This window comes from Vicugna pacos, chromosome 2 (genome assembly GCF_048564905.1).
Source record: "Vicugna pacos chromosome 2, VicPac4, whole genome shotgun sequence".
Taxonomy (NCBI): domain Eukaryota; kingdom Metazoa; phylum Chordata; class Mammalia; order Artiodactyla; family Camelidae; genus Vicugna; species Vicugna pacos.
The window spans coordinates 42,216,326-42,242,599 of record NC_132988.1 but is presented as its reverse complement, the minus strand read 5'-3'; the positions used below and the strand labels follow the sequence as shown (position 1 = coordinate 42,242,599).

At 44.9% G+C, this 26,274-nt stretch overlaps 1 protein-coding gene and 1 long non-coding RNA gene across 3 annotated transcripts; both read right to left on the bottom strand.

Annotated features, from left to right (window-relative positions):
• Window positions 1-187: 187 nt before the first annotated feature.
• Window positions 188-1,017, bottom strand: LOC140686042 (uncharacterized). Its single transcript, XR_012059471.1, has 2 exons — window positions 843-1,017; window positions 188-716 (listed from the first exon to the last, which is right to left on the bottom strand). It is a non-coding gene; the product is annotated as an uncharacterized lncRNA (long non-coding RNA).
• A 1,717-nt stretch (window positions 1,018-2,734) lies between these two features.
• On the bottom strand, window positions 2,735-5,374 carry NEUROG2 (neurogenin 2). 2 transcript variants are annotated; one of them, XM_031691062.2, is made up of 2 exons: window positions 5,020-5,374; window positions 2,735-4,684 (listed from the first exon to the last, which is right to left on the bottom strand). In XM_031691062.2, exon 2 carries the CDS (start codon window positions 4,681-4,683, stop codon window positions 3,865-3,867), a length of 819 nt encoding a protein of 272 aa, XP_031546922.1. In that variant the 5' UTR covers window position 4,684; window positions 5,020-5,374; the 3' UTR covers window positions 2,735-3,864. The 2 variants fall into 2 exon arrangements, with proteins under 2 accessions (XP_031546922.1, XP_072794585.1); XM_072938484.1 differs by having other exon boundaries at window positions 2,735-5,374.
• Between the last annotated feature and the right edge of the window lie 20,900 nt (window positions 5,375-26,274).

Below are 26,274 nucleotides of genomic sequence, written 5' to 3'. Positions count from 1 at the left end.
CGGGAAACAATAGATCAGACCAGATAGCCCTTCTAGCCCCAGGCTGGGGGAGCGGGCAGGGGGGTGTTGGAGCCCTCACGTTTTATTGGTCTAACCTAATTTCACTAATTCTCTTTTCACACATTTTCTTTTGCGGATTCGGAGGCCGAGACTTTCACGCTCCCGAGAGCGCCCTGCATTGGCGCGATTCAAGGGCTGCCTGCTTTATTTAATTAATACATTCAAAGCTCGCCTGGGACCCGAGAGCCTGGGGGTGGAGGGAGAGGCCGAGGCCGGGCGTGAGGAGGAGGCGCTTTTAACGGGTTCCAGGTGTCGATGCCCAGAAGTCACAATCTGCCCAAGGCTGTGCGATGCAGGGAGTGCAGGCGGCGGGCGGCGGCTCGCTACTCCCAGCCTCTCCAGCAGACCCGACCCGGACGCTAGGGTGGGCGCGGCTGAAGCGGGCCTTGGGCCTAGATGCACTTCGCGGGTAACGGGCCGATTGGACCCTCGCTCCATCCCGGCCAAGGCCTCCTGGGGCCTTCCGACAACCTCGCCTCCACCCGGCCCGCACGCCTCGATCTGGGAGGGCGCCCACCGGGCTCCTGCCCCAGTGCGGCCGGGCCCCGGGCGCCCCAGCCTGGAACTGGGCCCGCGGCAGGCCCAGCGGTTGGTAGCCCGCCTCTCTGGTTCCGTTTTTTCTTCCTTGTTGGCCTTCAGATGGATTTATTTTAAATCTAGTGAAGAAAAAAAAATCAGCCTTAACAAGGCCTGGGTACTTCAGGACAAATAAATACAACCAGTGCCCGAAGCCTGGAGGCGCCGAAGCGACGCTCCAACCAGGACAAGAGCAGCTCTCGCACCTCTCCGCGCTTAGGTAAACACGCGCCGCGAGCCCTTGGCGCTGGAAAGAGCTGGCAACTCGGGCGGTTTGGGACTGTTATCAGAAGAACGTCTCCATGGCCTTGCTTGAAACGTCTCTCAGCAGACAGCTTCAGAAATAGAATGGCTTGACTCAGATGCCCACGCGCCCGCTTGGCGCAGACACAGCCAGCTCGTCACAGGGAGGTCACAACGTGGGGAGGGAAATGGATGGAATGGAAGAGCGCCTGTGTTCCCTAGTGCAGAAGCTCCGAGCTGGAGTTCTCATTCCGACAGAGGAGGGGAGAGGACGGCTGGGCCTCAGCCCACAAGCTGTGGAGGTTGCAGCGGGCTGGGAAGGAGAATTCCCAGCGCGAGAGGCAGAAAGAGCATCACTCTTAACTGCTTAAAGTGATTAGACACCATAAAAATTAATTGCACCAATTTAGTGTAAAACAAGGTCTGCTGTAGATGGGGAAGAGAAAGCCTGAGATCGCAGGTGGTAGACAGAATTCCTGCCACGTATGTCATGCTACTGATGTGTAAAGGGACCTACAATCTCTCATTGAACGGGTCTCGTCCTGGAGAAATTGTGTGGAGGTACCTGCACCTGAGGATTTGCCTCCACAGACCTGTGTCATGAACTGTTCCCTTGGCAAATTTCACAGAGAAGCATCCTACAGCCACCACAAGCAGCATCATCCCTGAGAGAACAGTTGTTTGGCATTAAAACTGTGATGTCTTAAAGCTCTCCTACTGCAACTGCTCTGCTTGCTGGTTTGGCTTCTTGACCACCACAAACATAAATATGAATGTAAGAGAAATATCTCTTTCTCCTCTTATCAGATAATCAAGGATGACTAAGAAAAATACAATCTTTAAACTAGAAGGGGTTTTCCAACAGGTCTCCCTTATATCTAGAGATGAAAAATTCTGGGCTGTTTCTTCCTTTGATAAAAATGGAGTTATTAAGAAATTAAACACTTAGTACTTTCCACATGGATTAAGAGAAAGAGTAGTTTCATATAAACATCTCAGATTTATTATTGCTTTATGCATAGGAGTGGAGGATTTAGCTCAAACTGGAAGCAGATATGAAATTCATGGGGGTAGGGGAGACTGTGAACAACCAACATTTCTTTGCCCACATGATCTTTTTCCAGCTTGTGTTGTCCTGGACACCCTCTCCTAAGAGGCTTACATTTAGATTATGGCCAACCTTCACTTGGTCATCTTTGATCCAAGGCCAGTCAAAGGTCATTCATTTCTGCTTTGGAGATTGATGTGGAAGTTATAGAATTCTGTATCCTGGAGATTAGGAAACCATTTTTGCTTTCTTTTTGAAGCAGTTTTGACTATGTAACTGCTTTAACAAAGATTGGATTAGCTACTATGAAATCAGCTTCCAATAATGAATTTATAAATACTCAGTTACATCACAGATGTTAGAGCTGGAAGGGGCCCTTAGAGATCACTGTCCAATCCCTTTAGTTTACAGATAACTGAAGTCAAAGAAGTGAAATGTAAGAATCAAATTTCTACATACTCTACCAAGAAATTTCAACTTCACTATTTTTTAAAATCAATGTTTCTGTACTTTGGTGCTTATTATGGCAGTTATCATTTAAATCCTGTTTTAAAACTAATTTTGTTTGCCCAGAAATTGAGTTCTTAAAAATCAAATTTTGTTTGTATTGAGACTTACACTTTTATGTCAGTGTTAGTGTATTCAGCCTCCTGTGGTTGCTTAGAGTTTATGTCACTGAAATTGTACACACAAACATTGAGGGAAAAATACAATTGCTCTACTCAATTTGATATAGGGAGAATTTCAGAAAAATGCAACTCGTTCTTCTACATAAGCAGGAAAAAGTTATAATACAACACACATAAATTATGAAAATTAGATATTGTATTTATAGTTTAATCACATGAACAATTTTCTTGTTCTTCCAAGATGTAAATACATACTAGAATAAACTCTGTAGAATATACAAAAAATACATACTTTCCCCATGAAAATTTTCTTTATAATAAATAGAAGGAAACACGTGTGTGGCTGATCCTGATAATGCTCCGTGTCTGCTTAGGTTTTCAGTCTGTTGATTTAATTTTAATCTCTTAAAAGAATGGGGGAGTTCCTTCTCCCCTAAAAGGTCGAGATAAATAATGCATGAAGCAATCCTCCCTCCTGATTTTTCCCTTTTCCTCCACATTTTTCCTTTTGATAGAGAGTTCAGCCTAAATTTCCACGCTTGCATTCAATCATTACAAAGCCTACAAATTATACAATGACTTCTAACCTGGCCCTCTAACAAAACAACTTTTTTCCCCTTATAAATCATAAGAGACAGATGGCAAAATGGAGAAGAAAAAGGGAAGAGAAGAGCAGGACAATAGGCATTGTGACGAATCTGGGAAACAGAACAAAGTGCACATCAGAGAGAGAAAGTTTGGTTTGACAGGTGAAATTCCCACAGCCTGCAGACAGCAATGGGAATAAAGCAGATGCCAGCCATTGCAAATCTGTGGATAATATTATTACCAGTAAAATCATTCAGATGCTAAGATACGTTTCTTTCTACTCGACATTAACATCTCTATGTAGAAGCAAAGGTGAAGAGATCACAGGAACCAGTTGCATTCCCCCTGGGAGATTCACACGAACTGAGCCGAGAGAGGGGAGGAGCGTCAGTCTGCTCTGCACTCTTTAGACATGCCACCTTCATCTCTTCCCAGCATCTTTCTAGACTTAAGGAGTCTCCCCGCTTCCAAACTCTACCATCCTTTGACAGTAAGCTCCATCACACGCTCAATAAATTAGAGCCCATCTGAATGAAGGAAACCCTTAGCCCAGGAATGCAACAAACAACCGAGGAATGGGACCGGCTACAACTGCTCTGAGAAGCTAGATGGATTCCAGGGCGTGGGAGGTGGGGACAAGAGAGGGGTGGGAGGAATGCTTGACTGGGGACAGGAAAGGGAACCCCCTAAGGCCTGGCGTGGGTAGAAGAGATGGCGGCTCTAGATACAGTCCCTAACTACGGGGAGGTGAGGTGCGTAGCGGTGTTTGTCGGTAGGTGGAGGCTGCCAATAGTCCATGTCTGAACCCGCCGGGCTGGCAGGAGATAAAGTGCAGCTGTAGGGAGAAGTGGAGTTGGAGGACGCGGAGGAGGACGGCGCGGGGCTGTTGGTGCAGCTCCACATGGAGGCAGGCGAAGGGCTATCTCCGCTGCTGCTCAGGCCGGCGCTAGCGCCTCCTGGGCTCAGCAACACCGTCTCGGAGAAGAGCGCCCCCGGCAGGCCTCCCCCGGCGCCCCCGCAGTGGTCGGCCAGGCGCAGGGTCTCGGTGAGCGCCCAGATGTAGTTGTGGGCGAAACGCAAGGTCTCGATCTTGGTGAGCTTGGCGTCCTCGGGGAAAGTGGGGAGCACCTCACGCAGAGCGTCCAGCGCCGCGTTGAGGTTGTGCATGCGGTTGCGCTCGCGGTTGTTGGCCTTCAGTCTACGGGTCTTCTTGATGCGTTGCACCGTCTCGGCCGTCTTGGCTCCGCGGGAAACAGCCCGCGCCCTGGACGGGCGCCGTTTGCACTCGTGCACCAGACCCAGTAGCCGTGTGGGCCGACAGCCCTCGGCTCCGCCCGGCGAGCCGCCCCGCGCCGTGGGCCCGGCCTCTGCCGCACGCTGCCGACGCGCCCCGCCCGACGCGCCCAGCTCCTCCTCTTCTTCCTCGTCGGCGCTGGAAGACTGGGGTGTCAGAGCAGCCGAGGCGGGGGAGGTCGAGCCGAGCAGCACCAGCACGTCCTCTTCCTCCTTCAACTCCAAGCTCTCGGATTTGACAAACATCCTGGAGAAGAGAGGTAGGGAGAAAGAACAAAATGAGATGCAAATATAAAAGCAGAGGCACGTTATTGGAGCGCGCACCCGAGAAGATTGGCTCTGAACGGCGCCAAGGAGAAGCGTAGTTAGGGTGGAAACCCAGCTAGGGATCTCCAAGCTCAGGAGCGCCCCTCGTTGTGACCCCATCGCCGGCCAACTAGGTCCCGAATTCAGCGGGCGGTTCCCGAGAAGGGACTGAGGCCCCGCGACAAAGACACCGCGCGAGCAAAGGGCGTTCAGTTGTGGTGGGACAGAGTGCAGGAAACACCCTTACAAGTTGGAAGCCGCAGCGCGGATACTTACTTAGTTCGCTCTGTGTGCTTCGGCGTCGCTCTTACTTTGGCGTGTGCCGTGATTCTCCACGCAGCCGGGAGCGCAGCGCTGCTCCTTCTGCCCGCTTGGAAGCAGCGGGCCTGGCGCTACTGCAGCGCGGCTCCGCAGGGGACCACTCCGACGGGCGAGTTTGCCAAGAGCCCCGGCGGCCGCGGCGACCTGCCCGGGTCTCGTGTGTTGTGGTGGTGGTGCGTGTCTGTCTGTCAGTCAGTCCCCGGCCGTGCGGCTCCTGGCACGCGACTCCCAGGCACTCCAGTTAAAGCGAAGCTGCTTGTGGTTCAGTGGCTGCGTGTCTGGCACACGACTCTCCTTAAAACCCCTTATATACCACCAAGAAAACAATCAGATCTGCCCCCGGGGCCCCCACCTCCCCCTACCCCCGGCCGCCGCCGCCTCCTCCTCCCGTCCTGTGCCGCCCCCCTCTTCTCCCCCGCTTCTCCCTCCCTGGCTTACTCTTTTCATTGCATTATCATCATTCATTTCTTTCTCTTGCTTCACCCACTTCCCCCCTCCCCTGGCCCTGCCATCCATCCTCCTCCTCCTCTCATCACCCCCGCCTTCCTTTTCCCCCTTTATCTAATCAGCATAAAATGGTTCTAAAGCTCCTGTTGGAGCTCGAGGCTGCGGTCGGACTGCTGAAGCGGTGGCGGCGGCATCGGCTGAAGCTGCGGCTGTTGTCGCCGCCGCTGCCCATTGTGATTGGTGGCTCGCGCTCGGCTGGAGCGTGCCGCTAATTTATTAATGAATGGAGGTCGCGAGGCGCAGCTGGCCAATCAGGGCGCCCCAGACTCCAGGAGGCCTGCGAGCCACGCGCACCGGAGCCGCTCCCTTTCAGCAGCTCATTAGGGGCCGGGGCGCTGGGGGGCCGGTGGGAGACCAGGGTGTCCGCCCCCGCCTGGGTCCTCGCGGCTGCACCCCCACCCCCACCCCGCCCAGCGCTCGCGCACGCACCGCACCCGGCGCTGCCCGGCCTCCTAGCTCCCGGACGTTGGGATCCGAGGAATTAGTTAATGGGGGTCAGAATCCCGGGGAAAGCAGTTAGCCCTCTGGTGCTGCTGGATGCCTCTTGGCAAAGCTTCTTAAGAGCTGTAGCAAATAGTAAACGATTTTAAACTCATTCATTTGGTTAAAAGAGAAATGGGGTGCGGGTGGCGAACTGTGGGCACATGGTGTTTAGGTTCCAGAGAGGCTGCCGTGGGAGGGGGAAGAGAGAGGACGTTGGAGGATTCATAGAGGCGTCTCCAGCCAGGGGAGATCGAGTGAGGGAGCAGCTGATGGGCTTTTAGAGGATGTGATAATAAAAGCCCTCACATGTTAGAGCTGAAGTGGACCTCTCATTTTACCTGTGGCAAACTGAGGTACCAGACACTGATACAGGTGTTTGGTTTGGATTTGGCTGGTTGGTTGGTTGGTTGGTTGGTTGGTTAACCCCAGTATATGGCTGGGCGGAACCGCAAGGAGGCTTCCTGCGTGGGTGGCAGCGAGCGGAGCAGGCGGAGCGGCGGACTTGCAGCTCCCTGGAGCAAATGGGCTGCCCTGACATTTCCATGACCTCTGCTCCGCGCTGGGGGGTGTTGTAGGGACATGGGGCCCGTCCTCCCGATTCTCCAGGCTTTTCAATAGGAAAAAAGAGCTGAAGGGCTACTGGACCTCGCAGGGAACTTGTTCTGAATTGCTAGACAGCCTCCCTCCCTCTTCCCCCTCCCCCTCCCCCCCAAGCTCACGCCCACCCTCTTGTCGCTGACTTCTTAGAGACAATCAGCCCCCAGAAGTGTGTGCCGGGCTGAGTGTTAGACGGTGCACGAGTAGCGAGGATGGATCTGGAATCCAGTAGATTGAAGAGGAGTCCCTTGAGATCCCTTTTGCAAATTAAGTTTAAGCAAGGCACAGTTGGAATGTTAGGAATTAAAAAGTGGCAAGAGAAAAAGAATATTGTCTGTGGTCTCTGACTCATTCGGATTGTAGAAATTGGAAACAGGTTGTATTGCAGAGAAAGAAGTGATGAAAGTGTTTTGGCATGGTTTTAATTTGTTTAATGTTTTCTGCAGGGAGGTAATGAGCAGGCTTAGAAGGCACAAAGTAAAGAAAATGAAAATTAGAATCCTGTGAAAGAGACTGTTACATGCTGCAGCTGTCCAACCTCCAGACTTCCTTCTGTCTTGAATTTATTTGAACATTGTCAGGATTTTCACCTTGCTAGTTGATATTTATGCTTTGCATCTTCTCCCTTTTTAAAAACAAATTCACCAAGTTTAAAAGTGTTATTTCTCCAGTTCCCTCCTCAGTCCTTTCAGAACAGCTTAATTTCATTGGTCAGAAGTGCACTCTTTTTTTTTTTGTAAGTGAAGAGAAACGTTGAGTATTCCCAGAATACAGCATCTGCCTCTCTCACACGTTTTTGGGTCTCTGTCTCTTTATCATGAACTTTCAGGATAAGAACTTCATAAAGAGTTTGATCAAGCAAAAGATGTGTCGGTAGTGAAAGACACCAGAAGTGCTTACCTTGCTTGCATGCACATGTTAGCATTATATAGGTGATGATCACACATTAGCATTTTATAGGTGATGATCACTGATACCAAACAAGTACTCTTTACAGGGTTTTCCCAAAAGAAAAACCTCTAAGGTCTTGGCAAGCCAGGGTAAAGATGGAAGGAACATGTGAGAGTGAATGTGGGATTTTTGTGTTAGTTTTGAAAGAAATGGAAGATGAGAAAGCTAGGTTCTGAGGAAATGATGGAAGACTGTTAAAAATAAACACTGGATGGGAGATACTATAGAGTGTCAGCTTTCAAATATCTACATCTCATTGCAGGAGTTGCCTGCAAGAAAAGACAAGCCATTAAGCTGATGTAATAGAAACAAAGGAAGGCTTATTTTAGTATCAGCAGAAACACACTTCTTAGGACAGGTTGTTTTAAATTTTTGGTTTGGCTGGGAAGTGCTAGGTTGATTTGATGTTAAACTATATCACAGGGAAGAACAGAATTGGAATCCAGTTAAGTGGAAGCTTAAAGGAAAACCTGATCAGCTTTGTTTGACCGCAAACAAACACCAAGATCAAGCTGGGTCTAATGTTTAGTGCTAGTGAAACACACAATGGATTTCTTTAGTTGATTGTTAACAGTATTTGGGCATCTGTCTCCCCAGTTTTTATGTTCTTCCAAGATTTTATGTTTTTATGATGCACTGAAAGGGTACATGCTTTCCTTTGTCAAAATCCAAACTTTCTATGCTCTGTAAGAAGTTAACAACACATATTTAAGTTTATCCTGTGCAGATATTTAGTAGCAGTAAAATATTATTAGGGGAAATTACACATTTTTGAGACTGGAAATTTCCTTCAAAAGGAAAAAATATGCCAAGAAACTTAAGCTTGACTTAAATCAGTTTCTAATCTATGTAAATATGAAGATATCATGGAGTTTATATAATTTTATTTTTTAAATAAGGGCTTCTTTGGGTGTATGCAGTGGTGTGAGATTACTGTGCAAAGTGCAGGCATTAAAAGTTACCTTTTATGTTATCTTGGAATTCTAAGGATTTTGATTGTTTGCATTGTAGCCTTGAAAGAAGCATAACTCGATAATATTTCTGGAAATATTTCCCACTATGGAGAGAACAAGCTAACACACTAGTATAATCCAGAAGCCAGCCATTCACACTCAGTTACAAAATTCTGTTTGTTCAGCATTTTGCCTGGTGTTGCTGATAGAAAGCAATTTCGATTTGCACTCAGATTTGCAAAGACGTGACCAACACCAAATATCCTTAGCTGGACTCTTCTAGCACTCTTTTAACTTAAATTCAAGAGGCACTTGTGTGGTCTCAAAGATTGTCCAGATGAAACGAGGCTGAAATGTTATGCGAAGGGGGAGGGGAGCGCGTGAATAGCGTCAGTGAGTTTGGTGACCGAGGGCCGCTCCTGTCCATTGCGTGAACTGTCCTAAAGGGTCAAACTGTTCATCTTCAGCCCCTCTTTCAGTGTGCAATCCTACTTTAAGAGAACAAAAGCTCAAAGCAGGCAGTTATCAAGAAATGGGAGCACAGTGATTTAAACTCATCCCCAAGCCTTAGAAAGAAAGGGGGCCGAGTGTGTGTAGGGAGAGAAAAGTGAAGTAAGGAGGGGGGAAGGGGTGGAGATCTTTAGAAAGTCTTTGTTGTTTCTAAGAAGCTTGAACTTTGAGACGACCCAAAAGCCCCAAAGTTTAGGGTAGGTGTTGCTGTGGGGCCATAGGCTACACCCCATCCACACTTCGACCTCACAAGTTGGCCAAAGAGGGCAAATGGCCCCCGCACCAGACTTGCTGTTGCAGGTGAAATGTGTGGGGGTGGGGGGGGCGTGAAGAAGGGAGCTTTTCCCAGAGAGAACAAGGGCAAGAGTTTGCCTGCCCAGCAAGCCTGTCTCGCGGTTCACGGTAAACCACCCTGCCCTCAAGGGGAAGGAGGATCTGTGTTCTGCTAAAAGAACAGGATGACGTGTCTGCCAAGGATGGCTTTGTAGCCTAAATCCTAATCCTCGGGGTGACCTCTCAGAAAGGCTGAAAGATGGAGAGAAAAAGTTAGTCAGTTTTAGTTCTTCACTAGGGGCAGAGAACGCAGTTTCCAGAGCCGGGGAGGCCGAGGTGAGATCCATTATCTTTCCCCGCAGAGGTCTCACCAGGTTGGAGTTTGTTACTGGTGATGGTGAGCACTGGGAGCCAGTGTGAGCTCGGAATTTTTGGCGGTCCCTTTCTGGGGAGCCAAGGAAGCCAAGAGCGATAACAATGTAAACTCATGCCTCACTTTCGTACTGGACCCCTGCACGGAATTCTCAGTTTCGCTCTCGTTTCCCCCTCGGATCCTACCCCGGGAGGATTTGTTAATCTTGTCCTCGCAGGGGTCCGAACTGGGTCTCTCAGCCGCGCCAGCTCCTCCCCCTTCCATATTTGTGGAGCAGCAGGGGAATCAACCAGAGAAGATGCGAGGCAGAGAAGATCGTACACCCCCCACCCCCATTTCCGAGACCGTTGTCCTCAGGTTACAAAATGTGCTTCGGTGCCCGAAGCCCAAACATTCAGGAGATCGAGTTTGACGCCCAAGGTCGTCTTGACGGCAATGAAATCCGCCTGGCAGGTGCTGCAAGGCTCCTCTCCCCTCTGGAAAGGCAGTGCCCCGCAGGCTTCTCTTCACTCCTTATGCGACCCGCTGCCCAGGCGCCCCTTTTCTTTCCCACGAAGGAGAGAAATCACTGTAGGAAACGTTGCCAGTCTCCGCCAGCTTTCTGATTGTTTTCCGCAGGTAAGAGGAAAAGAACAGCCGGCGCGTGAATGGGGGGCTAGGGGCCAACTGGGGAGAAGAGCCCCACCCCCACCCCCCTGTGCCTGCAAAAAGGGACATTGGCTATCCAGGGGAAAGTGCAAAAAAGAGAGCACTAATCGCTGAACCAGGAGACAAACACGATTACCAGCTCCGAGCCTTGAGTCAGAAAGTCTCATAGACTTTAAGATGTTAATCCCCAGCATAATCCTTCCTTTGGCGTGTAGGAATAGTGCAGCCACAAGAGTTGTTTTGTTATTTATATTGGCGTTTAATAAAACTCAGCCAGTGGTGAATGGGCTGCCCACTCTCCAATGGTAATTAATTCCCTATTTCAGTGACCCAATTGTCCTGGGACAGAGCGGTGGGCCCGTCCCGGTGCCCCGTCCCCCTTTGTGCCGATACACGGCCCTCGTGCTTCAACAGCTATGGAAACTCATTCTTTTGATGTCATTCAAGGAGTTTTCCTTGGGCATCTTCTAAACTTCAAGGACCCTTTTCTTTCTCCGTTTCATGAAAAGCAGTGTGAGCTTGACCACCTCTGTAGAATTTAATGATTTGGTGAAAGGACCCTTTGGGGTTTGTGTAAGGAGTTAGGCAGAGAGAAAGGAAATTTGGCAGCCTGCTCCCTCGCACAGACAGTCCCGAACCTGGAACACACAAAACTCATTCAAAGCAATGGATAAAGATCTGAAAGCTGATTTTCCTTCTCCTCTTCCCACTCAGGAAAAACATATCCATCCCCCCCAAAAAACCCCACTGAATTCTCTTCTGGAAATTAATTGTGTGGTTTGTTGGGGTAAATAAGTTAAAATCTTCAGCAGAGAAAGTTTTTTAACCTGTATCTTAGGAAAATAAGATATTTTTCTACGGTAAAGCATATTCATCCAATTATCCTTCCTTTCTACATTCAGAATATACTTAATGGGCACTCAGTGTATGCCAAGCAGCGGACCAACCCCTGGGAACAGTGCCACACATAAGACTGGACACCATTCCTACCCCCATGGAGCTTACATTCAAACGAGCAGACAAAGAAACAGTTGCATGTCAGAAAACCGTTTGTAATGTAGACGGTGTAATGTAACGCAGTGTCAGGAGAGGGCATGGCTATGTTTTATTTTCACAGATCTAAAACGATACTTTAGGACACAAGCCACTCGGGGTGGACTCTAGTAGCTGATTTATTCATTATTTCATTCCTCCATAAATTTCTCGAGTGCTTCCAGTGTGCGAGGCGGAGCGCGCACAGCACGGAGAGCGAGCCCAGCAGCTGCGCCTGCTGGGCCTTAGTGCCAACAGCGCGATAACGCAGCGCCCGTGTAACAAACACTCCCCCAGCGCCGACCGCCGCGGCCGGGGCTCCAGGCCGGGAGGGGGCGGCCGCGGCGCGCAGGGCAGCGCTCCCTGCACAAGTAGCTCTTCTATGTCTTTATACGCACTTCCAAAAAAACTTCGCAAGTCACAGAAACAATTCAGAATTCAACTAAGAAAATACAGAGTGAACCATATGGCCTGGGTGGCTCGAGTCGGCTGCATTTTACTCCAGACAAAGAAGGGATTGAGAGTTGAAGGAAAGGAGAAAAAAACCAACTTTCCGGCTGATGAAGCTGTTGTCTGGAGGCAATGATCCCAAATCTGAAGGCTTTATTCCGGCTCCGACGGAGACGTGATATGTCATATGATTAGCATCTTTCATATTTACAAGAGTGGTATGGGCTGCCAGTCTTGAGAGAAAGGCGAGAGAAAGAAGGGGGCATATGCTGAAATGGATTTAGCATTTGAAAGAGAGAAAGGAGATCGGATAAATACACTTAAACGAGGATTTCGTTTTACTCCTGTTGAGTTCTAATGGATTGTTGATTGAGATTTTAGGGGCCTGGAACCGAGGTGTCAGCAGTAATTTAAAGAAGGCATTCAGCCCTCTAGCGCCTCTTTTCTCCATTTCCCCCTCTCACCCCTCCCACCCTCTCTCATTTACGCCTTCAAGCAGTACGGGGGCGGAGAAGGCTTTTAAAACAAAACACAAAACAAGATCTTACGCAGGCAGGCGATAGCCAAGGGAGCTGGAGCGCGGATGGGTTTGGAGGAGGCGCCCCCTACCGCCCGCCGCGGCCCTGGGGTCACGCTCCCTTCCTGTGGCACCTGAGCGTTTTCATGTCGCACCGCGGCTGCGGCATGCTGGACGGCGGCGAGGTCCTGGCGCCCTCTGGCGGGGCCCCGGTCTGCGGACAAGGCCCCTGCGGGACCCGCCGGCCGCCGACACCCTTGGGCTGCGCGTGGCCCCGCAGTTCTTCCTGGGACGCCCTCTGGGACCTTCACTTGCAGCTCGGGTAACAAACACGGCGCTCGGCTGCTGCTAACCTGACTCAAAAGCGTCAGTGGTGGGCGCCTCCTGCCGAAATAAACAAGCTGTTAAGACGCCTCCTCCGGTAGTTCTGTGCCTGCCAAGTCCGAGAGCAAGCGGACCTAGACCCCGAGACTTTTGTTTTGAGGGTTTAGCTATTCAGCAACTAGAAGTGACGCCAAGACTCAGTAGGTTGGGGTAAAGACTTGGACTCTAGGCTGTTTAAGAGGCCCCTGTGCGCTTGTCGGGTCCACACTAGACCTGTGTTATATAATGTGTGCAGGTAAGCGTTTCTCCTCAACACCCAGAGCCACTTTCCAGATTCATTCTCTAGACTGCTTGTCGCTCCCCTGGTATTTTTAAAAAAACTCTCTTCCGAGTTGGTATTCGATGCTCATTTTAGCTAGACGTCATGTGTCTAAAATGTTGGGGGAGGGGTCTGTGGGGCACAAAGTGTCAGTCGCCTGAGGCCTCATCCCCTGGATCCAGACGCCCAAATTCCTATTTCCGCTCCGCTTCATCTCTTTCCTGCCAAAATTTGCTTGTTCTTAACTCTGTCCGGCAAATTGTGTTTTCTCGAGTGTCAAAAGGAACTTAAGGACTTACCACTTCAGGGCTTTAGCTGTGAGTCAGGCTGTCCACGGTTACCAACAGTAGAGACTGACAAATAAAAGTTCCGCTGCGACACCAACAGTGTAGGCTTAAAATCATATTTTGATGGATTTTTTAAAAATCATGATATAATGCTTAGTATGACCCCAGTTTGTGGACGGTATGTATCTCTGAATGATTGGAGGGAAATAGAAACACATACATTCTGGAGAGAAAAATATTCATAGTGCTTCTCTTTCTGTTATTGGGTAGTGGGAATTTATATTTTCTTTGTGTTTCCGAGTAAATTTTACAACATTTATCATCAGAAATTGTTGTTTAAAAAACAAAACAAAATACTGACCTTCTGGAAAGTGCCTGTTTTTTTTTTTGTAGTCTTCATTAAAGACTGGAAGTAAATTTCTGATCAGAGATGGCTGCAGTGGGGTGAGTTCTATCATGGTACTCACCCACAATGGAAATTAAAGCCCCAGAAGCTGGACCATTTGGGTTGACCTGGGATACTGGATCTTAAAAACAAACATTTAAAACTTGTTCTGTATTGGAAATATTATTTGTATAGGACAGAAACATTCAAGGCTAACTTTTAGATTTTACTTTTTGTTAAATCAAAAATCCTGGGGTTGGACAGAGAAAGGAAAGCTCCTCAATGCTCTTATTTTCTCTATTCTGGGTAAATCACATCTTATTTTCTGAGAGAGATGTGATCACATCCCAGGAACTTGATAGGTTTCTAAAGAAAGATTTTTTTTTACCACTATCTGAAAGTAATATATTCCTTTATTTAGTACTATTTGCTAACAGGAAATTATTTGGGTCTAATCTTTCTTAAATGTGTTTCTTGACCAGTCCTCAGTAGTGATTAAAAACTTTCCTCCTCTGTTATTCTGTACTTGACAAGATGACATCTAAAGCTTCTATTTTTAAAATAATGAGGATCCAGAAACTGTTTAATTCTGAGTCTTGCTTTCCTATGCTTTTTGAATTTTGGCTTTCTCTGTTGACAGAAGCCATCTTTACCCTGAAGGAGGCCACTGTGGGTTTCTGTTTAACTCTGCATTTTTATAGCACCAATCACCACACTGATACTATGATGTATTATTGGCTGTGCGTGAGACAGCAGGACTGAGAATAAGAGAAAGGGAAGGATCTGCAAGAGGATAATGGCATTCTTCTCAGCAAATTCTCTTTTTCTTCCAGGGTTTTTATTTTTGAGGATTTGAGAGTTCATTTTCTCTTGAAGGAAAAGAAAGTATAATCTTGCAATGCAGTTTGTGCAGAAAAATCAAGAAATATTTTCATGGAAATTGGCTACTAATAAATTCTGAAAAAATAAAGCAGGCTAGAAATAAAAACTAAAAATTTGTCAACATTAACCCAAACTTGAACTCCTGTTAATGCCCTAAATAGAACATAGCTTTTTCCTTCCTTTTTAAAAATTTCCCAGCTATGGAGCCTCTAATGTGTCCCTAAAAATTGGAAGAAAATACACTTTTATTATTTGCATGAATCTGGTGATCTCCATTCTTAAGCTACAAATTATTTGAGTTACATTGGATTTGAGACACTATTTCTCAGAAAACGAGTCATTGCAGGTTTAAGGACATTGTTTTGGAGCTAAGTGCATTGTTCTTCAGGATAAACTGCTGGTCACTCCCAAAGACTCACATGGTATTTTAGGTTCTTCTCTGAATCTTCCTTTGGCTCCCAGTCTCATGAAACTGGCATCAACAGCGCCTACTCTTTCCCATGCTAAGGCTTGGAAACAATTCATTTGTTCAAAATAAGCTAATTACAAAGTAGCAGCTTATTAAAATAGCAACCTGTTCCTTTCCTCTTAGCCTAAAAGCTCAAAGTATTTTTCTTTTCCTCACAAAATAGGGATGAAAAAAAATAAGTCACAAAGAGTTTTTAAATAATAATAAACAAAAACATATGCAAACAGTCTAATAAGAAGTCAGTAATACATTCCTTGGTTCCAAGCACTTGGGCAAGAAAGAATACCTGGGTGGTGATTTCAGTCTGCTAGCAACTGGAAATTCTGATTCAATATTTAAGAAGAAATAATCTGTGTCTGTAGAACACAGAATGAATTTAATCATTGTAGAGACAAGTCAAAATTTAGGTCAGCGTGGCATTCACATGAATGAGGACCATCACTTTTTCCTCTCCCTTGTCTTTACTGATTAATATTAATTGGAGGGGACGGAGTTGTTGGCTGTGCCAAGGCTGTGCAGATCAACAGCTGTGCTCTTGACAAAACTATTTTCTAAAGAAAGTATTTCTTCTGCAGTTTTTTCTTCATTTAGTCTTTCCTTATATTTTTAGGTTGCAGTTGAGTGGCCAAAGGCAACACTTTCTGAAGTGCTTTCTTAAAGGCTTATTTGTGTCTGATGCCTGATGAAAAGTGAGGAGGTAGGAAATGCTTCTTGTGGAGGGGAAGCAGACCTGAGTAAGTCCAGCACCGCTAGGGAGAAACTCATATACAACCATGAAAATAAAAAATTACTAATTAAATATTAGTACAACTATAAAGATAATTCCATCCAAATTAACATTAATTTGATGTGATAGATTTTTTATATTTTCCCCCAAAGGACTTCACCACATGCATTTCATGCAGCCTGCCACTGTGCAATTTCAAGTTTGGGTGCCTTTGGTATCACATCAAATATTGTAGATGATATTTGCTCTTTTACACCACTTTGCTCTTTTACATGTATTGAGAAATCTGAGTACAGTGTCATTCGGCTGTCATTAAGTGTCAACAAATGATGTATATACAGAGGATTTTTTAGGGCCGGGAAAATGTATGATACTATAAGGGTGGGTATATGTCATTATACATTTGTCCAAACCCATAGAATTAGGATGTACAACACAAGAGTGACCCTAAGGTAAACTGTAGACTTTGGGTGATTGTGATGTGTCAATGTAGGTTCATCCTTGGTTTAAAAAAAAAAAGTATCATTCCAATGAGTGATGTTAAGTGGGGAGGCTGTGCATGTGTGGGGGCAAGAGGAATATGGGAAATCTCTACCCTCTTCTCAATTTTGTTGTAAACCTAACTGCTCTAAAAATAATAAAGTCGGGGAAAAAAAGAGATATAAATTCAAAGGAATCTCCCCAGAGTGTAGAAACAAATCAAAGATACAAAGAACAGTAAGGATAAGATATTTAGAGAATCAGTCGAGTCCATCATCTGACTGGTAGGAGTTTCAGAGAGAATAGAGCAAATAGACAAGGTGAAATTATCTCAGAAGTGAAGGGCTGGTGGACAGATTTAAAACAACAACACACTCCATATGATAGAATATTACTCAGCATTAAAAGGAATGAACTGCTGATACATGTAATAACATGGAGACACCCCTAAATGTGCTGAGTAAAATAGTAGACACTGTATGATTTGATTTACATGAAGTTTTAGGGCAGGTGAAACTGATCTATAGTGACAGAGTAGATTATTGGTTACCTTGGGTGGAGGAGGGATTGATTGAATTCATGGGAGTTTTGCATGTTAGAAAAATCATTCTGGTGGGAAGAGTGACTGGAGATAGTGACTTGCAGGGCTTATTAGGGACATAACTTCTGGGCCTGAGGGACCTGTGAGATCAGTTATCATAAATGTGTTGTGGCATCCATCTGCACATTAGTCTAATTTTCTCTAGAGCACCCAGCAGCCCAAGTGTAAGAAAATGGGAAAGGATGTTTGGACTGGTCCATGGTTAGAATTTTATCAGCTGGAAAACCTGCAGCAAAGAGGCAGTGCATGGAGGCAGCTGAGTAGTTAAACTCGATGTTGTCTGGACAGTCAGGAAAAAATAAAGGGAGGCTGGTAGGTTAACAAAACAGTATGGAGTCGGGAGGTGAGGGATCATGATGGAGCTGGAACGTATGTGCTAGAGAAGTGAGGGAGAGGCTGTGGTCTGTGGTATGTTGGGGTAATTTATGGTGATGACAAATCCTAGGCAATTTTTTAAAAGTGTGGACAACGTGGAAGGAACCCTAAGATATGCTATTCAACGAAAAAGACAAGGTACAGGAAGATGTGTATAGTGGGCTATTGTGTAAGAGAGGAGACCATTTATATGTATGTACTTGCATGTTAGTGAACTATTTCTGGAAGGAAATACAAGAACCTATAATATCAGTTGACTCTGGAGAGAAAAACTAGGTAACTAGGGGACAAGCTGGGAGGGACACTTTACTCTCTTCCCTTTTGCTCCTCTTGAATATTGACCCTTGTGTATATTATTGCCTATTCAAAAATATATAAATAAAAGTAAACAAGAAACAAGGAAAAAGGAAGTAAATGGTATAATGAATAAAAACAGAAGACAAAATGAGCTATTCATGCTCCACTTATAAAGGTAGGCTTCAAGTGTATATATGTTTAGGCACATGTGAACCAATACTGGATGGCAAGAGAAACAAGCCCTGTGTGTGTGTGTGTGTGTGTTTTAATATAGAAGAAAATGCTTAGAAGGCAATCAAAAAAAGAGAAAGAAAAGCAGATTACCAGACATTGTACATGATATTATCCAGCGGTTACACACTGAGCACCTGCTGTGATGGTGCTGGTCTTGAATTATCAATGCAAAATATAATTCTGGAGAGCCATTGGCAATAACGTTGTATGTGTGGCTCTTACACAGTATGTTCTCTGTTTTGTCCTTGGTCCTTCATGTTCAGTCAGCTTGCTTATAGAGTGCGCCAGAACATAAAGCAAGTCTCATGCAACGTCTTACACTTTGCCTGATGCTCTGATCCTGTACTCATGTGATGTCACCACGTGGGTTGGGAAGTTTATCATTTTCCATTCCAAACACTGGATACGGCCTGTGATACCTAGAAGAAGTCACAGGACAGTAGGAGATGTCACCTGATTTTACAGACACACACACACACACACACACACACACCATCTGTGGCAGGAGACCTAGGATCTTTTCATGCCTCAGAATTTGTCAGCCAAGTGTCTTCCCCCCATGCATATCCATCCCTCTTTTTCTTCTCACTGCTTTACCTGGTCCTCAGAAATCTGGCCTCTACCTCAGAACCCAGAGCCTAAGAGCCTGACACTGACTCTAGCGGTAAGGAGCCTGAGGATGTAGGGGACGAGGCATCTGAGCTCCCAGCACATCATGGCCATGTTAGTTCTTGGTTTATTTAGAAGCATACATTCCACAAGAATGGCCAGAGAAGCCTGATTTTCTTACCTCAAGAATTCCCCCAAATTTCTCCATCAGGGAGAGCTTTGTCTTGCCCCCATATAGGGGTAGAGCGATATGTAACTAGTTCACCTATACTGCATGCCTGAGGTGGCAAGTAAAACAAGGTGCACATATCTGTTCCAGAATGAAACAAGCTGCTCTCCTTTAACATAGGGCCACCCACAGTGTAGATGCTCAGTGAATGCACTGACTTCAGTTGATCCAAAGAATCAGTTCTATTCTATTCCAAGAAGCCACAAATCCATCATAATTCAACCAATAAAATCGACATACTTCAAGTTTTTATTTTAAAAGAAGCAATAAGTACCTTAGGAAGTCTTCTGTACTAATTCTTTAACCTGAAAGCTGACTGTTCCCTGATTTTTTTCACACACACACTTTTATTTACTATATTATCAACTCCAGATTTGCCCAATTAGAAAGTAAAATAGTAAGGGATATCGATAATTAAGAGACTAACAGAAGACTTTAAAAAATCAACCTAACTAGTGTTTCAGGATGAAAGGAACTCAGCAGTTTGCAGAGATATTTGGATTGTATTTTTCCTTTACTTTATAATGAAGTCATGCTACTATATAAACCAAAAACACAACTTGAACTAAACATACGTTTCACTCATAACTAATTACAAAGCAGATATTTCAAATCAGTGTTGAGCTAATGTTTTTAGAACAATTATTTAATTTTCAGGGCCCAATATCTGTCGAGTAAATCACCAATTTCCATTTCATTCTTATTTAATATAAAAAAATCAAATTAGTATAAAGCTATTTCACAGCTGTCTTTAAATTAAACCACAGTCAAGAGCATGCAGCATTTGGGGCTTGTTTTGGCATCTCCAAGTCAAACATTCTTTTTGTGCAGATATTAAAGAACAATACCAATAGTTACGTTTTATTTTGAAGTTTTAAGGTGGGCTTCATAAACTCAGATTTTAACTTGTGATTTTTCACAAGTAACCTAAATATTGAAATGCATGTTTCTAAGGACAGGGGTTGGCTGCAGAGTGGAGAAGAATAGGAAACATAATTATTAGCTTTTAACCAACTTTTGATAAGAAGGAAAGAATCACCAGCTCAACTGTTTCTACATTTTTATTAATAATCCGTTTTTCTTCATTAAATCCAAACGCATCTTCTCATAGCAATTGTAGAGCTTCAAGACCTTCAAAGAAAAGTTAATAATCCCATTTTTTAGCAAAATTTATTTACCAGGAAGGTATAGATTGTTCAAACAAATTATTAATGAAATGTTACATGATAAATGAGCCAAGTTAAATTAGCAGGAAATGAGTCTGGTTGGTTGGGTCAAAGAGGACTGTAAAATGTTTGGTTTCTGTGTCTTTGACGGTTTGCTGAAGTGACATGAGGTGTCATGCAGGCAGTGCAGTGCCTCAGAGGAGCCTCAGCTGGGTTAGTCTGGGTTCCAGCCCTGCCTCTGACTAGTTATGGTAGATTAGCTGGGTTACTTCAATTCCTCTGACCTTTGGCTTCATCATTTATAAAATGGGGAAAATACCTATTCTTCTCCCTAGGAGTCAATGTGATGTTTGTGAAGGAATCTTGGAAAATACCTAACACACATATCCTGTGTAAAGTAAAAGCAACTGAATGAATTAAATCCTAGAAATTTCATTCTGTTTTATTATGTGATGCATAAACTACTAGACCTTTTTTGTAATAAAAATCTAGAGAACATTCTTATATAATTCTGTCACTCACTGTACACAAGATGGGAAATGTTGTTTTAATCTGATTATTAGCTGTAGATATATGATGGCTCTAGCTGTAAAACTGGCCTATTATTTTGAGTGTATTGTAAAATTATAAGAAATTTTAATATTTGATGTTTATTGAATGGGTTACTCCTTAAATTCGACTTGTGTCTATTAAATACCTTGGAATTTGAAGTGAAAAAGATAAAGCAAGCATGAGCCTGGATTTTGGAGGTTTTTCTATGTCAATTATTGTTATGGGAGTTCTGGTCAAGATGGCAAAGGAGTAGGACCACGTGCTCGCCTCCTCTCACGAACACAGCAGAACCACAGCTGACTGCTGAGCAACCATTGATAAAAACGACTGGAACCTACCAATGAAGATCTTCTTCAACTGGAGACATAAAGAGGGAACCACAGCTGGATGATAGGAGGGGAGTGCTCGTGATATGATCAGGTCCCATACCTACCCACAAGCTGGAAAATAATTACCTTTCAGAGATTCAGCCATAGGAGTGAGAGTTCTGAGCCCCAGGTCAGGCTCGCCAGCCTGGGGTCCGGCATCAGGAGGAGGAATTCCCAGAGCATTTGGCTTTGAAGGCCAGTGGGGCTTAATTGCAGGAGCTCCACAGGACTGGGGGAAGCAGAGACCTTGCTGGTAAGGAGCACACACAGAGTCTCATGTGCACTGAGGCGAAGGGCAGGAGTAGTGATTTCATAGGAGCCTGGGCCAGACCTACCTGCTGGTCTTCACTCATTTCTTCTCCCCAAGGCTGTTACAACAGAAATGGAACAAGGGACAGTTACTGCTCACTTCTTATTTCCTTCAAAGACTAAGTAAGAGGAGCCAGGGAATGTAGTTTCTTAAAAGATTAATTTAATAAATCAAAACATTCTTCTGATTTGGTGGTACTGATCATTGTAGAGTTATTTTTGGCTCATGATCTATTTTGAGCAGAAATACAGTGTCTGAACCCTGTATATTAGTATGGACTTTATTTCTATTTTCAAGAAGAAAAAGGCTGGAGGAGGGTATAGCTCGGTGGTAGAGTGCTTCCCTAGCAAGCGCAAGGTCCTCGGTTCAATCCCCAGAACCTCCCCAGAACCTCTGTTAAAAAAAATAATAATAAAACCTAATTGCCACCAACCTTCCCCCCAAAAAGTACAGTGTTATATGTCAAGTATGTCTCAATAAAACTTTAAAAAAAAAGAAGGAAAAGGCCGTAACAATATTTTTTTTTAACTTTAGCATTTCTTTATTTTTTTCTTTTTCGAGGTGTAGTTGATTTACAACGTTAGTCTTAGGCATACATCAAAGTGATTCAGTTTTATATATATATATATATATATATATATATATATATATATACACACACACACACACACACATATACACACACATCTCTTCGGATTCTTTTCCATTGTAGCTCATTACAAGAACCTGAATATAGTTCCCTGTGCTATACAGTAGGTCCTTCTTGTTTATCTAATTTGTATATAGTAGAATGTGTCTGTTAATCCCACGTTCTGAATTTATCCCTCCCACCCTCCATCCCCTTTGGTAACTATAGTCATTACATAATTTTTTTTTTTCTGGTTTTGGCCTTTTCTTTTTCACCTAGAGAAGTTCCTTTAACATTTGTTGTAAAACTGGTTTGGTGGTGCTGATTTTCTTTAGCTTTTGCTTGTCTGTAAAACTTTTTTGATTTCTCCGTTAAATCTAAATGAGAGCCTTGCTAGGTTGAGTATTCTTGGTTGTAGGTTTTTTCCTTACGTCACTTTAAATATATCGTGCCCCTCCCTTCTGGCCTGCAGAGTTTCTGCTGAATAATCAGCTGATAGCCTTATGAGAGTTCCCTGTATGTTATTTGTTGCTTTTCCCTTGCTGCTTTTAGTATTCTCTTTATCTTTAATTTTTGTCATTTGATTGCATTGTGTCTTGGTATGTTCCTTTGGATTAATACTGTATGGGACTGTCTGTGCTTCCCTGGACTTGGGGGACTATTTCCTTTCCTCTGTTAGGTTTTCAGCTGTTATCTCTTCAAATATTTTCTCAGGCCCTTTCGCTCTCTCTTCTGCTTTTAGGACCCATATAATGTGAATATTAGTGCACTTGATATTGTCCCAGAGGTCTCTTAAATCGTCTTCATTTCTTTTCATTCCTTTTTTCCCTTTTTTCTGTTCAATGGCCGTGATTTCCACCGCTCTGTCTTCCAGCTCAGTGATATGTTCTTCTGAATCATTTAGTCTGCTATTGATTCCTTCTAGTGTATTTTTCATTTTAGTTACTGTATTCTTCATCTCTGTTTGGTAGTTCTTTATATTTTCTAACTCTGTTGAAAATTTTAACTTCTTGCTCTGTGCATCCATTCACCTCTCATGTTCTTTGATCATCTTTATTAATCATTACTCTGAACTCTTTCTTGGGTAGATTGCCTGTCTCCACTTAACTTAGTTCTTATTCTTGGGTTTTGTCTTGCTCCTTTGTCTGGAACATATTCCTCTGCCACCTCATTTTGTCTAAGTTACTATTTGTATTTCTTTGTACGTGGTAGATTAGTTGTTTCTTGGGCTTGAAGAAGTGGTACTCTGTAGGAGTCACCCTATACATCCCAGCTATGTACCCCTCCCTCATCACCCAAGCTGTATGCTCTAGGCGTTCCCCTTAGTGGGCCTGCTTGGGTCCTTCTGTTGAGGTGGGCTGACTGTGTGGGTGGTCTGGTTGGCTTGATTGGCCCCTAGTCTTGTTGATCTGTGGGTGGTCTGCCTTGCAGATGCTGCTGGTTATTGTTTAGTGGTGCCTGGTTACAAGGTGGTTGGTTGCTGAATCCTTGGGGATCCCAGGGCTAGTGCTGGCTCACTGGTGGGCAGAGTCAGGGTCCTGAAGACTCTGGGGCTGTTGCCCACCCATTGGCAGGTGAAGCCAGATCCTGGGATTAATGCCCAGCTAACGGCAGACAGAGCTGATTCCTGGAGTCTGGCTGCAGGGACCAGGAATCCTAGAGCTTGTTTCAGATTATTGGTGGGGATGGGGCCGGGGAGGAGGGGTTGGTTCCTGACAGTTGGATTGGGGTCTGGGGTGTCCCAGAGGTTGCATTGGCCTGCTAATGGGCAGGGTCAGGACCTGGCTGGTCCTGGAGTAGGATCTGACCTGTATTGTGGGATCCTGCTTTTCTTGCTTCTGGTGTCTGCACCCTGGTAGATGAGGCTTATCTAGAGGCTTGTGTAGGCTTCCTGGTGGGAGGGGCCGGTGCCTGCCCACTGGTGGGTGGAGCTGGGTCTTGGCCCTCAGGTGGGTTGGGCCGTGTCTAGGGGCAAGTTCAGAGGTGGCTGTGGGCTCGTAAGTCTTTAGGCAGCCTGTCTGCTGATGGGTGGGTCTGTGTCCCCACCCAGTTGGTTGTTTGGACTGAGCTGTCCCAGCACTTGTGTTTGCAGGCTGTTGGGTGGTGCTTTGTTTGTGCTCATGAGCTGTCAGCCACCAGCTTCAGCAGTGTTCATGGCTAAATGTTCCGCCAGTCCATCTGCCACCAGTGCCTGTGTCCCAGGATGAGCTGAAGCCCCCCTCCCCCCGCCCTGCCTCTCCAGGAGACTCTCCAAGACCAGCAGGTGGGTCTGGCCCAGCTCCTATCAAATTACTGCTTTGCCCCAGGTCCTGATGTGCATGAAACTTTGTGCCCTTTAAGAGTGAGTTCTCAACAACAAAAATAGATAGGTGTAGAGTTTATGACTATAGAACCATGAAGTCTTGTGGTTGGAAGGGCTAAAACAACAACAAAAAGTGAGTTCTCTATTCCCCCCAGTCCTGTGGAACTCTCGCAGTTTAGCCCTGCTGGTCTTCAAAGCCAAATGCTCTAGGAGCTTGTCTTACCACTGCTGGACCCTGGGGCTGGGAAGCTCAGAACTCTCTCTCACGTGGGGGGTCCTCTGCAGGTTCTCCCATATAATTATATAATTATTCTCCAGTCTGTGGGTCGCCCACCCAGGAGGGTGTTGAGTTTGATTATATCCAAGTCTGCCCCTCCTCCCTGTCTTGTGGCTGCTTTTTTATGTCTTTCATGGTGGAAGACCTCTTCTGGTACGTTCCAGTCTTTCTCATTGATAGTTGTTTGGCAGATAGTGGTGATTTTAGTGTGCTCATGAGAGTAAGTGAGCTCAGGGTCTTTCTACTCTGCCGTCTTGGCCCTTCCCTCAAGGTAAGTATTTGACACTTACAGCTGACCTGTTATCAGAAGTTGGAAGAGTCATGAGCTGCAGGGATGACAGAACTGGACTGAAAGCATGTTTGGTGGACTACGTCTGTAATGCCATTAGAAACGCGCAGGCATGCCCACCTGAAAATAAAAAGACCCTTTGCTTTCCTTTATGATCTGTTTTCTGGATCAAAAATACAAGATCTATACTGACTAGGAAATGGAGCAGCCATATTTCTGAAGTGCCTTTTTCAGTGATAGCTAGGATGGAGGCTGGGCTCACTCTCTACAGTGGAATATTTAGCAATGACTGGAGACAGCTGTAGCTGTCACAGCTTGAGGGGAAGGGGCAACTGGCTTCTAGTGGGCAGAGGCCAGGGAGACTGCCAAACATCCTATCAGGCACAGAACAGCCCCCTACAACAAAGAATTATCTGGCCCAAAATGTCAAGAATGCTGAAGTCGAGAAATCCTGCTCGATGCCATCTAGACCTCTTCCTACATCATTGCAGAAATCAGAATTCCTTAAAAACTGAGAAAATGAGAGGCAGAGGGGATGGAGGAACTAATGATAGTGTGAGCACTGGTGCAGAAGACTGTATTAGAGCGGTTTTAGATGAAAACCAGTAGGAGTCAGACCAGGAGCAAAATCAGTCTGCCATCCAGATGTAGATCTGAGATGGAAATTCAGCTGTCATCCAAACGAACAGGAAGTGAAGCTGAGGGCAATTCCCATCGAGTTTAGATAGCTCTCATATGTAACAAATATATCCTTAGAGCTGCAAAGCCTCAAAAAGATGTATCACCTATACACTCTTTTTGGAAGGAGTTACTTGAGACCTCGCTCCAGCTGGCCAAGAGCATATTGATTCAAGAAATAAAAAATGGGGGAAATTTGGGCAGCAGCAGTGATGAGTCCAGTTGAAATATGTGTTGTCAGATTGTACAGCTCAGGGGTAAAGCATGGCTTCTAGTGCTGTCTTCAGCTGTGTCTCACTCAGTGTGAGGACTGTTGGGAGTCACATCTCCCTCGTCACAGTTTAGATGAATGCTTAAAAGAGCACCTGCTGTTGCAATCATGAACACATTTTGGACAAGGCTCAGAGAATTACAAGTTTTGTCTGTTTGTTAGATTTATTTTTCTCCCAAACAAAAGCAGAGTTTCATAAAGGTAGACTGGTCATTTTTTACAGTAATTCAAGTAAGCCATTTTCTGCATCTTTCAAATGAGTATTAACTTGGGTCACAGATTTTTTTTAAATTGATAAAAACATAAATTCATTGATAGTAGTTATAATCAAGTCCTTGTCATTTCCCTATGTAGAATGAGTAAATGTTCCTTTGTTAATAATGTCTAAAAATCACACAACAAATGGTTTAACTAATTTATAATTTACATATATAGGTATAGAATATAAGCATAGGAAAAAGACTGAAGCAATATGTTAGCAAAGATTATCTCTGGGTAGTGAATCTCATGTGCTTTTTATTCTCTATTGTATACTCTTCTATATTTTGCAAATTTACTATAAGGAGAACGTATTCTTTTTTATATTTTAAAATCTATTGTATACTATATATACCAATAGCTACTGTGCAAATAAATGCACAGGAAAAAGATAAGGAAATGAGGTAGTCCATCATCCATCCATCCATTCATCCAACAAACATTTATTCAGTACCTGCTAGATCAGGTCTGGTCTGGGTACTGGCCATGGCCCCATGTTGAGTACGACTATCTCCAGGAATGAATTTTTAGTTCATTTCTCGTCTTTCTTTTGTACTTCTTAAAGGCTTTATTGTGAATGTTTTTACTTATGACAGGGC